Genomic DNA, 14,904 nt, shown 5'->3' on the forward strand with positions numbered 1-14,904 from the left:
CTTGTTGTCCTTTGAGAATTTCTTTGCAAACCAGTAAATGACCAAAAAATACTTATTATGTTATTTAAATGAAATTGTTAAACTAAGTAAACTTCATAATACTTCTAGAAGTATTATGAATATGATGAAGAAATTTTTCTTGAAACCTGTAAAAAAAGTAAAATTTTGATAAGATCATAAAGATTAAATCAACAACAGTTCCATGCTTTCTTAAGTGAATTTTGAAATTAATTCCTTTGAACAAGGTATCCTTCAAAGTAGGAAAGATTTGTAAATGTTCAAAAGAAAATTTTTATTTTGTCTTAATCCTTTTTATACTGTGTTTTTGAAATAAAAAAAAAATACAGTTCATATATATTGAGTATGGCTCAAATACTAAAGATCTATCATTTATGTTTGACACTGTCAATTTATAGGATTGGAAAAAAAAAATCTAATGAAGCATATGTGTTTAACTAATAAAAAGCCTTCATTTGATGTAGAACATCAATTAAAATAAAGCATTATTTTATAAATAAATGTTAATAAATACAAAAAAATTAATAATATTTATTTCTTTTAAAAATAAAATTGTGATATTTAAGAACATATATACTTTAAATAAAGTCAAATATACATAATTAACTTAAAGTAGAAAAACGTTTATGAATGATGCCATAATACCTGTTGATTCTTGTAGTTCTTATAAGTGAATCGGGATCATATCAATTCACTTATCACTGCAATGTTTTTGTTCAGTTTATCTTATATACTAAGGTTTAATAAAAAAATAATATACTTAATAAAATAATTTCAGAATGAAAAAAGTCATATGTTCTATGATTAATATCTTGCAACTGAGCATTCCTGATCTTACTTGATTCAATTTCAAGGTTACATTGTTACAAAATTCCATTCTATATATTTAATATTAAATTAATACAATTCATATTTTATATTCACATTAACACTTTATATTTTATTCACCTTGGCATCTAAAAAGTAGAAAATGCATAAAATATACTCCTATAAATTGAGAATGACAAAAGAAAGTCAAATTTTAACTCATCAGACTTACTACTTAAATATAGAATCTAAAAAAAATAAGCATCACATCCAAGGTATTCATAAAATACTGTAAAATGAAAAATATTTGTTTTCTTAAAAGTTTCGATTAAACTTTATTATTTTCTTCATATTTCATAAATATAATAACCTAGTTGTATAATGTTTCATTTAATTACCAACATTCATTTTATACATTCAATATTTTTAGCTCTAATTTCATAAATAAGCTTACACTGAATGGTAATAAAAACAAATTTATAAAATTTTCTATTAATAGGAAACATACAACTAATATTAAAATAATTATTAATAAAACAACAATCAGCAAGTTTATACTTAAGATTTATAAAGTATATATTACAGTATGAAAAAAATTCTCCCATCACAATAAAAAGCAATTATTTTAAATAAAATAATACCAACTAAATATCCATTCGTAACTATAATTCCCTAATGACATGTAAAGTATTCACAGCTTTACCAAAATCCCACAATTTTATGTGGAAAGGAGATTAAACTTATATTGGAGGATATGGTGAAAGCATTGGGAAGGCTATTCTCCCCCTTCCCCTCTTGTGATAATTTTAATGCACTTTCTAAAGCAATGCTTTCGTAACTTTTTTTATCAGGGAGGGGAATATCATTCAAAAAGAAAAATTTTAAGAACTAAGTGCTAGGTTCATATATTTATACATTATTTCACATAAATTTCCTTTGATTGCAGAGAGTCCTGTGCCCTTACCAATGAATCCGAGACAAGAATTTCTTTAAATATGCTCTTGCACTTATATATAAAACTATTCTTTAAGTAAAAATTGATCATTTTGTTATTAAAGTTCAGCAATTATTCGACACCTCAATAAAATGTTAAAAATTCTGCTCAATCAAAAAAACAAAAATTCTAAGAATACAATATCAATAAATTTAATTCTTAGTAAATCAGTAATTAAATTATTTTATAAATCATTACAAACCGAAGCAATGTGACGATATATAATATTTTGTTATTTAAATTGAAGTATACAAAAAATTCACTGGAACATAAAAATAAAACAGGTTTTTTTTATATTCCTACCTCAATTTGATAAAAATTGTTGATAGCTTATATATAACATTCTTTTTCAGTTATGATCAAGTAATATGCTTGCATTGAATCTATTTTATTTATTTTTGAATGCTAATTAATATGTAATGCTATTTAATTAAAAAATATATGATTTGAAAATACATTTTAATATTTAAAAAATAAACTGAACAAGTTTTTAATCACAAACATATATTCTCGGGCTGAAGGACCATGCAGATAATGGCACTGCCTATTTTCGATTTGCTAACAAAACGAATACTTTAAAAGGAAATACTTAAAAAATATTTTTTTACCAACTCAAATTTCTAAAAATATATTAAATTCTTAAAAAATTCTGGATATATTCAAAAGTAATCAATTTCATTTAATGTTTTTTATCAAAAGAAACAATTTAAAATGTAATGATATTTTGAAATAAGTTTGATATGTATTTCAAAGAAACGAATTGTAGCAAATCATTCCATTTATACCATTGAAAAGATGACTTTCGGAATTTTAAGACGTTGTAAAAATTTATTTTTGCACCATTATATATTCAGAAGTTATCACCAAATACTGAAATTTCATTTATTTTTAATTAGAATTTTACTAAACAAAAGTAATCACTTCGAAGTGCACATTCCCACCTTAAAAGGTATATTTGTATCAAATATAATTAAGTGAAAAAGTCTGCTCTGTAATGCACCAAAAATACGGGGGGGGGGTCAATATTTTTGGACGAAAGTCGGACCCTTCACAGGAAAAAAAAACCCTAGTCACCTGAAGGTGACCCCTGAAAAAGCCTTCATGCCGGATTCATCATTTCATTTTGCATTCAACTTAATATATATTTTTTTTTTCTAATTTGGTTACGTTCATCTGTTTTAGTGGTAGCATTAACGCTCTCTAAATACATCTTTTATTAGTTTGGTTCAGAAAACATTTATTTTTAATTGAATTTCATAAAGTTTGCATTTTCAATGAATATTAGATCAACATATTAATGTGCATGAGGTTTTTATCGTCGAATGCTTTGGGAAATTTAGCTTGCGTTCATTCCCATGTTATAAAAATGACTACATCCTATATACTTCAATAAGTTATTTATAATTTTGAAAAAAAAAATTAAAATTTGTATTTGTTCATTTTTTTTTATGATGATTTTGAACAAATACATATTGGGAAATGTCTTAAATATCAAATACGATTTCAATGCTCAAAAGTAATGTTGAAAGCAACTATTCTGCAATGAGAAGCTTTGTACGGCGATGGTTGTACCTTACTATGTGCTCAAGAATTGTTACGAGGTTCAAGGAAGGTTTCGCAGTCAAACTTTCAGAAGCTTCTTGAAAGTATAAATAATACTTCATCGCTTTTCGGATATTGCCTTTTATTCTTTTGGATTCCTAAGATGCGATGTTCCATCAAGAAACAGCAATTCTATGATAAACCAGAAACTGAAAGCTGTTTTGTGATGCAGTATTGGAACTTAAATTTAATTAGCTAATTAAACATTTTATACGTGTAGAGAATTTCGAAAAAAATCTTTACAATTCCAGTTTCCTTATATATATTGTCATTACATATGAAATTTTCTTTAAAAAATTTTTTAGCATTGATAAAGCAAATTGAAAGATCGTTATCTGTTTGATCATTTAATTAAATTTATTGCAAATATACCAAAGTAGATATATACAATTCAAAAGTGATTTTTAATTAAAAAGTAAAAAGAATTTTGTTGTCTCTCCACAATTTCAAAAAATACTGCTCAAAAATGAATTTACAATTTTAAAGAAATTGTCTTCATAATGATACCAATTTAATAGTTCTGTAAATTTTTCTTATTTTTAAATTTTGTTTTTCAATTTTTAATACACTATTGTCTGAAATTCAAACTATTTTTATTGTTTCATCATACATTTAATTTTTGTCCGTTGTCGAGAGCTAAGGAAGAAATAGTTTGTTCAATACTTATGCAGTTTTACAAAAGAATAAAATGGAGTTACAATACTGCAAAAATTAGAAGAAAGGCAAATCGGATGATTAATAGTTTTATTATTTTAAAGGATTGGTCATCATTAGGAAGATTTATGTGTAATGAACAGAATATTTACATAACACAACTCCAGCCCAGGTCTAAATCAAACTATTTTTAAGCATCAAATTCCGAAACATTAATAATCTTAAATATAATTAAATCGGTTTGTTGATAAACCAGCTTAAAAACAGTTTCTTGATGTAAATGAGGACTAATTCACATCCTGCATTATTTAATTGAAATTAATTATAATTAATATCGACTTGGCGATTGGCAAACCAGCCAGTTGCCAAAGGTGGCACATTTAAAATAAAATATTTACAAAATTTGTTCCTGTAGAGATGAAGCTAAGATTTAACATTAAAACTCCCATTACCCAGATTGTTTCAAGGCGAGAGAAATCTAAACAAAATCATCCAGAGTCCAAATGAACAAACAACCAAAATAGTTCAATTGGTAACATAAGTATGCAAATATACCATTCGCATTGTATATGTAACAATAACATTGTACACATAACAATACAAACAGCCTATACGTTAACATAAATTAACCAACAGTCAATATTAATAGCAAATTCCATTTCTTTAATTCTCTTAAAATGTTTTTTTTTTCATTAATTATCCAAATCAAGTCTCATTTTTTTTTTTTTTTTTTTTGTACAGCAACCTAAATTATGTGTTTAATAAAATTGCTAAACTGGATGCTTTTTTTAAAAAAATAACTTTTATGAATGTAACAGATTAATGCTAAAATGACTTTAATTCAGATTACAGTAATTAAATATATTATCTTCATATATAGCAGGTATTTTAAATGCTACCGTGATAAAATAGTTTTCGAAAACTGTTCAAGGACAATTACTATAGACATTTCTTGATCATTGCAACGTGCTTTAGTTTTTGAATCGAATTGCTCACTCACTGAAATCGGACATGCTTGTTTTTCACAGCAGTTTTATATCCAAATTATTAAAAATTTTACAATATAAAAATTTTCCTTTAATAATGGATTTATTTAAAATAATTCCACATAAAATAATTGAAATTTTTTTGTATTGTTATTGCACATTTATTTCTTCAAATTACATATGAAATGAACCGTTACATGTTATGTTCATTAAAGAATATCATGCACGTTATGTTGGAATGTGTATTAGCCCAATTCCCCAATAATCAATATTTTAATGATAATAAAGTACAATAAGAATTGGTTAATTTAAAGAATTATATATTTTAAAAATATTTTTACATTCAGTATTAATATTAGTATTTTTTCCCCTTTTTCTGATTGTTATATGTATTATGATATTGTATTTTTATATACATGTGTTATATACGTAGGTTTTGTGAACTTTCTTGCCAGTTTTTATGGATCATACACGATTTTAAATAATTAAGTGAAGCTGGCGAAGGTTAAATAAGCAACTAAAGATTTAAAATGATAGTTAAGTTTTACCATTTTGAGTATGTGAATAAATGAACAATATGAAGACAAAATAAAACAGACACATATTATAACTAGAATAATTTAATTCCTCATAGAAAACATAGAACATATGAGGAGTTCAATGTGGCTTACAGGCCATGTATAGGGTTGCAGCTGATATAAATATGAAGAGGTTTGTTGCTACAATAAATGCTGCGGCTGCCAGTTTATTTCTATGGTGGAAAAAAGGCAGAATTCCCCAGGTGTTAACTGTTGAGCTCCTCTAATTAACAGAAAAAAACACTGACCATTGAAATACAGGAAAAAGTATAAATTGTGAATTACTCAGTGCGAGGTTCCTCTAGGTTCGGGGTTAGCTGATATGGAATAAAGAGAAAGCTTTATAAGGTTCATTTAGCATTCAAATGATTCCAGTACTTGCAATGATTTTAAAACACTGATGCTTTTGTAACTTTAAGGTTAAAGGCCATTTTTTTTGTACTACTGTAAGTAAAGAATACTTTGAACAGATATATATGGCACTTATAATGCATTTTATCACAGCAATAGTAATGGAATCATCCGATTAGATACGAGGTAGATAAAAACAATGCAAATCATAATCAAACCTGAGTGACTTAACACTAATTAAAAGTTAATATATAATCCCCATAAAATATGAATGTGAGCCCTCCATATATATTTGAATTAGAGAAATTAATTTTGTATCCCCTTCACACTAGGGCTTCCTCACAGTGTAACATTCTTATAACTAACATGCATTGCAAAATATTAATAGTAATACTACTAACACTGTCAATTTTACATCTGCAGTGTACACAATTTTTAAATACCTATTTCCTATTACATGTAAATATCAGCCAGTCAAGCAGGAATAAAGTAAATACAGAAAAAAAAACTAATTATCTAAGTTTAAACATTGTCTTATAATGAAAAGCAGAACAATGAACTGAATTTCTGAAACAGGAAGGATATTTATTAATGCATTAAGAAAATTCCATACTACTATCTACTACTAGAATAAAATTTTTAACACTGTACACAATCCCATCATCCAAACTTCTCTCAGTACTTTCTTCTGCTTTACAAGCACAATTACCACTAACTAGACAAATATCTCCACTGATTAACAAAAAGATTACTATACTGGGATTGCTACAAGAATAAATTTTGCATACTTGATCCAATTCAAATTTTAAAATATCTTCAAAACTTACCTTCCTGTTTCATAAAAAAAATACAAGGTAAAAATACAACTAAAATGTTCAGCACTTGGTTTAATGCATATTGATACTGAACAGTAATCAAAATTTAAACATAAATGTCAAAAAGGGAATATATATAGAATAATTAGTAACTTGATATAAGCTACAGAATGCTTTTGCAAATACACAAAGAAAAATCAATATTTAAACGTGGGAAACTAAAGATACATAAAATGCTTTTCAAAAAAGAATCAATCATATTCTAATGAAAGTTAACATGCAATTAAGAAACATTTCAAGACCACAGAATTAATTGTTTAGATAGAAAAAAGATAAGTATATAATAGATAATATAAAGCTGTACTACTTGGTACAGACTTAATCCAAGTATCATAAGTGTTCTGCAAGTGAGGGTACACTTCTAAGACTGCTTGAATTGCAATAAATGGGATTTATGCCCAACTTGAAAGTAAATCAGCAGTCTAATATTTCTGTAGAATAAGATGCAAAAATATAAAGTCACCAATGTCTTGGCAATTGCTTCAAGACATTCAAAACTCTGGCTCTTTTTAATGCTAATATCAACAGCACAGATATTGATACAATTCAAAGAACTGTATTTTGTACTTGTGAATAAAGTCATTGGTAGTAGTAAGTCCTCTTGAAAAATATAGCATCTATTAACTCGGGAATAATATTTCTTATGGGTCCTTTTAAAACATTAGAGGATAGCAAAATTCATTGAACAGAACAAATATATATATATAGTCCATACATTTCTTAAATTACAGTTTAAAAATAAGAGCTCAATTTAAAGTTTAATGATGGAAATGCTCAACAAACAAAAGGTCCCTCAAATTATTATTCCGAATACTGCTATCAACAGTTCTATAGGTTTTGTTAAATTCAAATTCCACATTGATGATATTGTGGGCTGTCAAAGCTGTGCAACCTTAGAAATGTTCTCAAATATTATGCACATCAAATTGGAAAAATTATTTCAGCAATATTGAAAGGCAAGGTTGCACAGAAATTGTCTTTCGAAAAGGTTAAAATTAATTTCAGTCAGTTGTCATATTCCTTGTAACAAAATAGGGTGAAGTATCATTTTGTGTATAAAATCAGAATATGCCCTAAAAGTGCCACAGCCAGTATTTTATTGTTCTTTATCTATGTCTTAATTTTTTTGATTGACCTACACTGATACCAGGCTTGAGGGTGAGAACTTTTTTTTATGGGGATGAATGAAAATGAGAAAAGTTCTCATTGAGTTTTACATACATACAAGAGTTATCAGCAAAATAGATTGCTTTCACACGTTAAAACTAGATACATTTGTTAAGTTTAGGCTTTGTTTGGTTTTCCATGGCAATCTTCTGCGCATTACAAAGAAGTTTAGCAATTAATCCCTATTGTAAGAGACCTTTTGCATATTTAAAATGGTGACAATGCATGCATGTGTATAGAATAAGCTTCGTTGAATTATACAATTATTTTGATGAGGGCTCATACAGAGAAGGGATGGTGGGGTTTTTCATGAGAGAGCCTGATAGAGAATGCTTATTGGAGAAACAGAAAATGACAAATCTGAAAAAATGCAATGGTTAAAATATCAGCTCTAAACACGACAGTTCGATTTAGTTTTATTCCTTTGGCCACATTTTTACTCCTTGGCAAAAAATGCCCATCATAAAAATTGACAACAAAAAAAGTTTCTCCAACAAGTATCAAAAATAAACTTTTCATAACATCACAAAGACCATGATATATCAACAATTATGGTCCATGTTTTTATACTAACTAAACAACTTCCTCATTTTACACTCTACTTACAAAAATTTAAATGCTTTATCATACACATATTAACACATTACTCCATTCCTGAGATTTACAGCCCCTTTTAACAACACAACAATCCTGAGATCTCAGGCAGCAATCCAACAGCCAATGGAGATCTTGGGATAGTTGTCAAATAAGGCGATATGTTACTGTGGAAACCAAACAAAGCGACGAAGTCCATGCATTCTAGTCTGAAGGCCCCCAAACCCACAGCCACCTGAAGAAAAGATGAAAATGTGGTGGCAGATTGAAGTTGGTCTTTGGTATCTTGAAGGTCAAGTGTGGCGGGGCTTGGGGGCTCAGGCTAGTTCACCTGAACTTGACGTTGATTTGGAGGGAGCCCGCCAGGTGGTCGTCGAAGACCAGTCATTTGACTCTTGTTCACCAATGCTCGGATTTGGCGTTGAGCAGCCTAAAAATATATTTAGAAATGTTTAAATTAATAAACATTTCATTTTCAGCAATACAAATCATGTTATTTAAAATATATTCAAATATTTCTATAAGGATAAAAATATCTTGGGAGAAATATGCAGATTCTGCCTAATAATACTTTCTTCAGCCAAACTAAAAATAAAAGCAGCAACTATTATACTTGCAATGCACAAGTATTGACTAAATGAAAAGGAAAAAAAAAAAAAAAAAAAAAGGATATTGATGAGCATGAACATCTATGCATTATGTATTCGTGAATACTTAAGAGTAATGTTAATTTTTTCCCCATATAATACTTTTTCAGAAATAGCCTAATTATGATAATTAAAATGAATTAAAATGTAAAGATGAATTAAATGTACAAATTGAATTGCGAATAATTAAGTTTAAAACAATAAAAGGGAGCTCTAACTTACTTGCGTGCTGTAAAAATCACCAATAATATGGACGGGTGTTTCATCACTTTCAGTATTATCATTTTCTTCAGGCAATTTTATGATAGCATGAGTTTGACGTTGAAGCTCTCGTACCTAATGCATCAGAAATAACTCATAATAAAATTTGCATGAGTATAGATAAATCCAATAAAAAAAATTAATAGACTTATCCATTGCAAATAAACCAAAAAGGAACGTACCGTTTGACCACCTTTTCCAATGATGCGTCCTACTTGATTAGAAGGAACGAAAATTTCTACTTTAAGGCAGTGAGATTCTTGAGCCCCAGTGTAGGTCTCAAAAGTGACCTTTTTGAATATCATATATTGAGCCTAAAAATGTAAGAAAAATTTTTTAGTAGGATAAAAATTCTTAAAATTGAATTAATAAAGTTCTTAAACTAAGCAGGCAGTAAGCTAAATTTATCAGATGCAGAAAAGAAAATGAATCCATACAATATTAGAACAGATCATTAAATATTAAGAATAACAATAACTAAAGAATTACAGGGTATTAAAAAAATTCAAACCTTCCATTGTGCTTCAGGAGTACCAACAATTGTCACTTTTCTTAATGCTTCGCGGTCAATAGGTTCATCTTTATTTGTTTGAGCTACCTGAAAGTTAAAGAAATAATTTAGTATAAATATTACTAACTCGTTAATTTAAAACAAAGAAAATGAAAAACAACAAACACCAATAAATAACAAAACATTACTCAAATGCTAAAATAAAAACATTTAGAACATCTAACAAACTGAGAGCTACAGATGACTTATGAATTTCATAAAAAATTTCTTTTGGCTTCCAAACATAAATTTCAGGACAAAGTTTTATGAAAACTTTTACTCAAAATTATTTGAGTAATAAAACAAGTGGTAAAAAAATTCGGAGCATGCATATAGATTATTCAATCAAAATGTACGACTTGGACATATTTTCTAATTAATGCTTTCAATTTTGAAGTTATATTATCTGCTATTATAGACACTCGTGCTGCTCTCAGATGACAAGAACATCAATGTAGCACTTTAGTTTCAAGAACTTGCATCACACATATAATACATCAAGTTTCGCACATTTTTGAACAGTTCGAAGAAACTACAAACTAAAAACACTACATTCCAACAATTTGGACACCACAAGAAGATAGAAAACTAAAATGAAAAGACTTAAGAACATAAAAAGGCCATGCAAGAAAGTACATCGAGAAACATTCACACAAATCACCCAACATGTAGCAAGATGCCAGTTCTGCCTTTCAAGAATGCAGCTGCCTTTTACTAAAGATAAGGAAGGCCAAGAGAAATATATATCAAACCATAACCTGAAGATTCGCCAGACTTTATTCCTTAATTCCATATATCACCTTATAAGATCTACAAAAACAAATACAAAATTTTAAAATGCATTCTCTTCGCAATATGAATTAAGAAAATTAATAATCCAATAAATTAACAAAAAGGCCTCCTTGAAATTTTTTACACATTCTTATCACTTGTTGTCATTGTGTAAAGAATCCAAACTCTGGAAATAATAGAACACAATATACCAGCTCTGACAAAACTCTCCAGTTCTAAAATTATGTGCATCTAATAAATACACTAATAACCCTTAAGAATATTTTTTTTCTAAATATAAAACTAAAGAGTTTAAATTTATTTTCAACAAATTAAATTTAAACCCTTTAAAATGAACTAAATTTATTTCATAGAGATACTCCAGAAATTAAAAATTAAAAGCATTAACTCATACATACTTTAATACTAGCACCAGAAGAGCTAATCATATCTCTTATTGTACTTCCTCCAGTTCCTATTATCGCTCCAACGGCCGAGTTTGGAATGTACAAATACACTGTTTCTTTAACTGGTTCTAGGTTTTGTGGTGGTGCTGCATTTGGTGAATACATCATAGGAACATTGTATGGAGGTGGATTTCCATACATGCCACCATAAGATGGTGGTGGCGGAGGTGGAGGCATAGGTCCTCCACGGCCTGGATAACCAGAATTGGCAACAGTGGACATCATGGCCATAGGATGAAGACCAGGAAACATCATGGCTGCTGGTGCCATAGCTGCCAAGTCATTTTCATAGCTCTGTCTCAATTTAGCGCTTATCATTTGTTCAGCTTTGCAAATGTTTTCCAATTTGCCCTTAATTGTGATAACTCGTTCAAAATTAAAAGTGTTGACATCCTGCATGCTGCTGTAGAAAAGAAATACATTAATTTTCTTTCTAGCATTCTTGAATTAAAAAAGATCTGATGGTACATGTAAATATATAATTGAAATATTCTACTACAGCACTGTTTTTATCAATTTAATTATTTTAAATTTATAATTTGTGTTAATATTTCAATTCGATTCAAAAATATTAATAAACATCTAAAAGATTTGTTAATGATTTTATTGGTTTTAAATAAAATTAAAACTTATTTAAATTAATCTCCCACTTGTAATCTTATGGTATTATTTACAGAATTTTAAAATATTTGCTGAAATCTTAGTCTAAAATTGGGTGTTACTAGGTTACCGAAATCAAATTCAAAAGAAACATTTCATATAATTATGAGACGAAAACTATTACTACTTTGATGGAATACATCAAAATAACCTAGTCCTAGAATGAATTGATGGTTATGCTAACATTTCTTTCATAAATACACAAGGAACTATTTGAAGATTTTACCACAAATTATATAGATGACATTTTCCCGTTTTAGCTAACTACAAGGATAAGAGAAACATTTTACTGAATTGAAGGTATTTAGACTGACCAAGATCCTTAAGATTTTCTAAGTTATCTCTTAAAACTTTGAAAAAAATTCACGACACCTAATGTAAAAATAAGAACCAGTTAATAAACTTGAACAATTTTAATTAAATTTATATCAACCTTACAAAGAATGAAGATTAATGGCTAACTTCAGAAATTAAGACAAATGAAGATAATACAATAAAAGTTAATTCAATTAATTAAAATACTTTTTTGGAGTTTTAACTATTATATTTAATTAAAAAGTTAATTGATCAAGTGTTTACCTCGATACAGTGATTTTGGTATCAGTGCTTTCCATGATGCGTTTTATGGTGTTGCCATTCTTTCCAATAATTCTTCCAATTAAGTTGTTGTGAGCCAAAATTTTTAAAGGAACTTCTCTGCAGAAAAAAAAATATATGTATTTAACAAAATGACAAACTAACAATGAAAAAAATATTCAAATATTAAAAAATAACCTACCCTCGATTTGTATTATTTGCTTCCTGTTGCATAACTTCAAGAATCTTTTGACAGGCGAGAGAACAATTATCAGGATTTCCATAAATAGTTATTACTTGAACAGAGTACATTTCATCCTACAACAAATAAAGTTACAAAATGTAACAGAAAAAACAATCTTTTTGATAAGACATGTAAAAAGCAATAGAAATACATTTTTTAAATTATATAATTGAAAAAATATACAAAAAGTCACATAATATTATTCCAATATTATGGTTACAACAAGTATTTACAATCTATGTAGTAAAAGGATATTAACAAGTAACATGAATTTGCTGAATAAATCATTTGTAAAATATATAACATTTCACAGGGATCTTTTTTCTATGTTCCAGACATTCCTGTCCAAACATTTTTAATACCTTGTCTGAAAAGATATTATAAAAATTTAAATATGTTTAACTGCACAACTATCTCCCAGATCATTGAATATCCATACTTTTTTTCCCGTTTTTTAGAACTTCATATATGAGCTTTGCTGTCATCAAAACAAATGCAAGATGAAAAATGTACATGTTTATTATTCAATATGTATAGAAAATTTTATCTTTTCATTTATTGACAGGGAATTAAATGTTTTTTTTTTAAAAAAAACTGCCAGTATTAATGACTTTTTAGAATAGAATACACCTTTCTTCTACCAGAAACCCGAGCTTTCAAATTTAAAAATTGAGCAAAATGCTATTTTAATACTTTCTTATATCCTCATAAATCAAAACATTTCTTTAACAAATAGAAGTGTAGTTTTAAAAACCCTATTATTCAAATAATTTCTTTTTTGTTCTGCACTTCTATAAACGGCATGGTATTAATTAGAATAGATAAAATCATGTATAATAATTTTTAAAAATTTGTAATTATTACAGTGAAAAACTATTGTTATTTGTTTACATTTTAAACAGGCAAGTTTTTTAAGCTGATTTTAACATTTAATTCATTATTTTTCTTGATAAACATAAATAAAAATCTCACCTTATCAAAAGCTCCAGAATTTTCCTTTCGGTGTACATCCACTCTTCAAAAGAAAATTTTAACATTTAAAAACTAATATTTAAATTATCACTTATTTTTATAAAAATTACTTGTATATTAAAATAGAATAAGGAAATACTAATGCAAACCGATACAATCATACCATATATTTAACATTAAAGGCAATATTTAGTGCAATTTAACTATTTTAGTATGTGGAATGACAGAAGAGTTCCAAAGACTGTTATTCAGCAAATTAATAGTCATTTTCTACAATGCATAGTGCAATGCAAGACGGAAGAAATGCCTTTAACTATTACGATTTTCTTTAAAAAAAATTAAAGCCTAAAATGCATAATTTTACATCAGTTACTAGCAATTTATTTTAAAATAATATCCTTAATCTATAGGTCTATATTCATTTTATACTTATTTCTTGACTAAATAAATATAAAAAAGTGCTTGGTATATATTTAAAACATTAAAATTATTACTCAAAACATATTGATCTGAAAATTGATAAAATTTAGATTCCAAAAATGCTGAAATCCGGATTTTGATTTTTTTGGATTTTATTGGCACAAGAGCCATGGTGTTGACTATGCTGTGTCAAACTATTTTTTTATGATTAGAACAAAAAAATATAAAACCACATTTCCGGAGAAATGTGTCATTTCATGTAGTGTTACATTATTATCAAGCAAGCAACTTCCATTAATAGTAATTTGGATAGAATGACTCAGCATACAAAATAAATGATGTCATTCTAATGAATAAAACTTAGAACTATAATAGCTTCAGTGAACTAATCGATTTAAAAAAAAACCTCAAGCTTATTATGCACAATGTTAAGAATTTTTTAAAAAACAAAAACTTACCTTGCTCTAGACTGTTGAGTTATTTGACGAATTGTACCACCTGATCGGCCGATTATCGCACCAACCATGTCACTTAAAACTAAAATCCTTAGAAAAGAAATATTAAAATTAGACAGTTCTAATACGAATCAGGCGGATCAAAACAAAGTATTGCATTATATTTATTTCAAGTAAAAAATTTCAACCAGTCTTGGCAATAATTACTTAAATGAATTTCTAGTTTAATTAATCTTTATTATATACCTATTAAAT

General features: G+C 27.5%; 1 protein-coding gene across 6 annotated transcripts in view; it reads right to left on the minus strand.

Annotated features, from left to right (window-relative positions):
- Positions 1 to 5,665: 5,665 nt before the first annotated feature.
- The window catches only part of LOC129980576 (insulin-like growth factor 2 mRNA-binding protein 1), a 158,263-nt gene continuing 149,024 nt past the window's right edge, over positions 5,666 to 14,904 (minus strand). For 5 of the 6 annotated variants that reach the window (XM_056090945.1, XM_056090949.1, XM_056090948.1 and 2 more), the window contains 9 exons: positions 14,653 to 14,739; positions 13,775 to 13,817; positions 12,761 to 12,876; positions 12,562 to 12,678; positions 11,275 to 11,725; positions 10,046 to 10,132; positions 9,717 to 9,848; positions 9,496 to 9,609; positions 5,666 to 9,056 (listed from right to left, as the gene is read on the minus strand). In XM_056090945.1, coding sequence (XP_055946920.1) covers positions 8,949 to 9,056; positions 9,496 to 9,609; positions 9,717 to 9,848; positions 10,046 to 10,132; positions 11,275 to 11,725; positions 12,562 to 12,678; positions 12,761 to 12,876; positions 13,775 to 13,817; positions 14,653 to 14,739 — 1,255 coding nt within the window. In that variant the 3' untranslated portion in view covers positions 5,666 to 8,948. The remainder of the gene's footprint in view (positions 9,057 to 9,495; positions 9,610 to 9,716; positions 9,849 to 10,045; positions 10,133 to 11,274; positions 11,726 to 12,561; positions 12,679 to 12,760; positions 12,877 to 13,774; positions 13,818 to 14,652; positions 14,740 to 14,904) is intronic. The other variant, XM_056090946.1, reaches the window with a different exon arrangement.

The sequence above is a fragment of the Argiope bruennichi genome, chromosome 8, assembly GCF_947563725.1.
Source record: "Argiope bruennichi chromosome 8, qqArgBrue1.1, whole genome shotgun sequence".
NCBI lineage: Eukaryota > Metazoa > Arthropoda > Arachnida > Araneae > Araneidae > Argiope > Argiope bruennichi.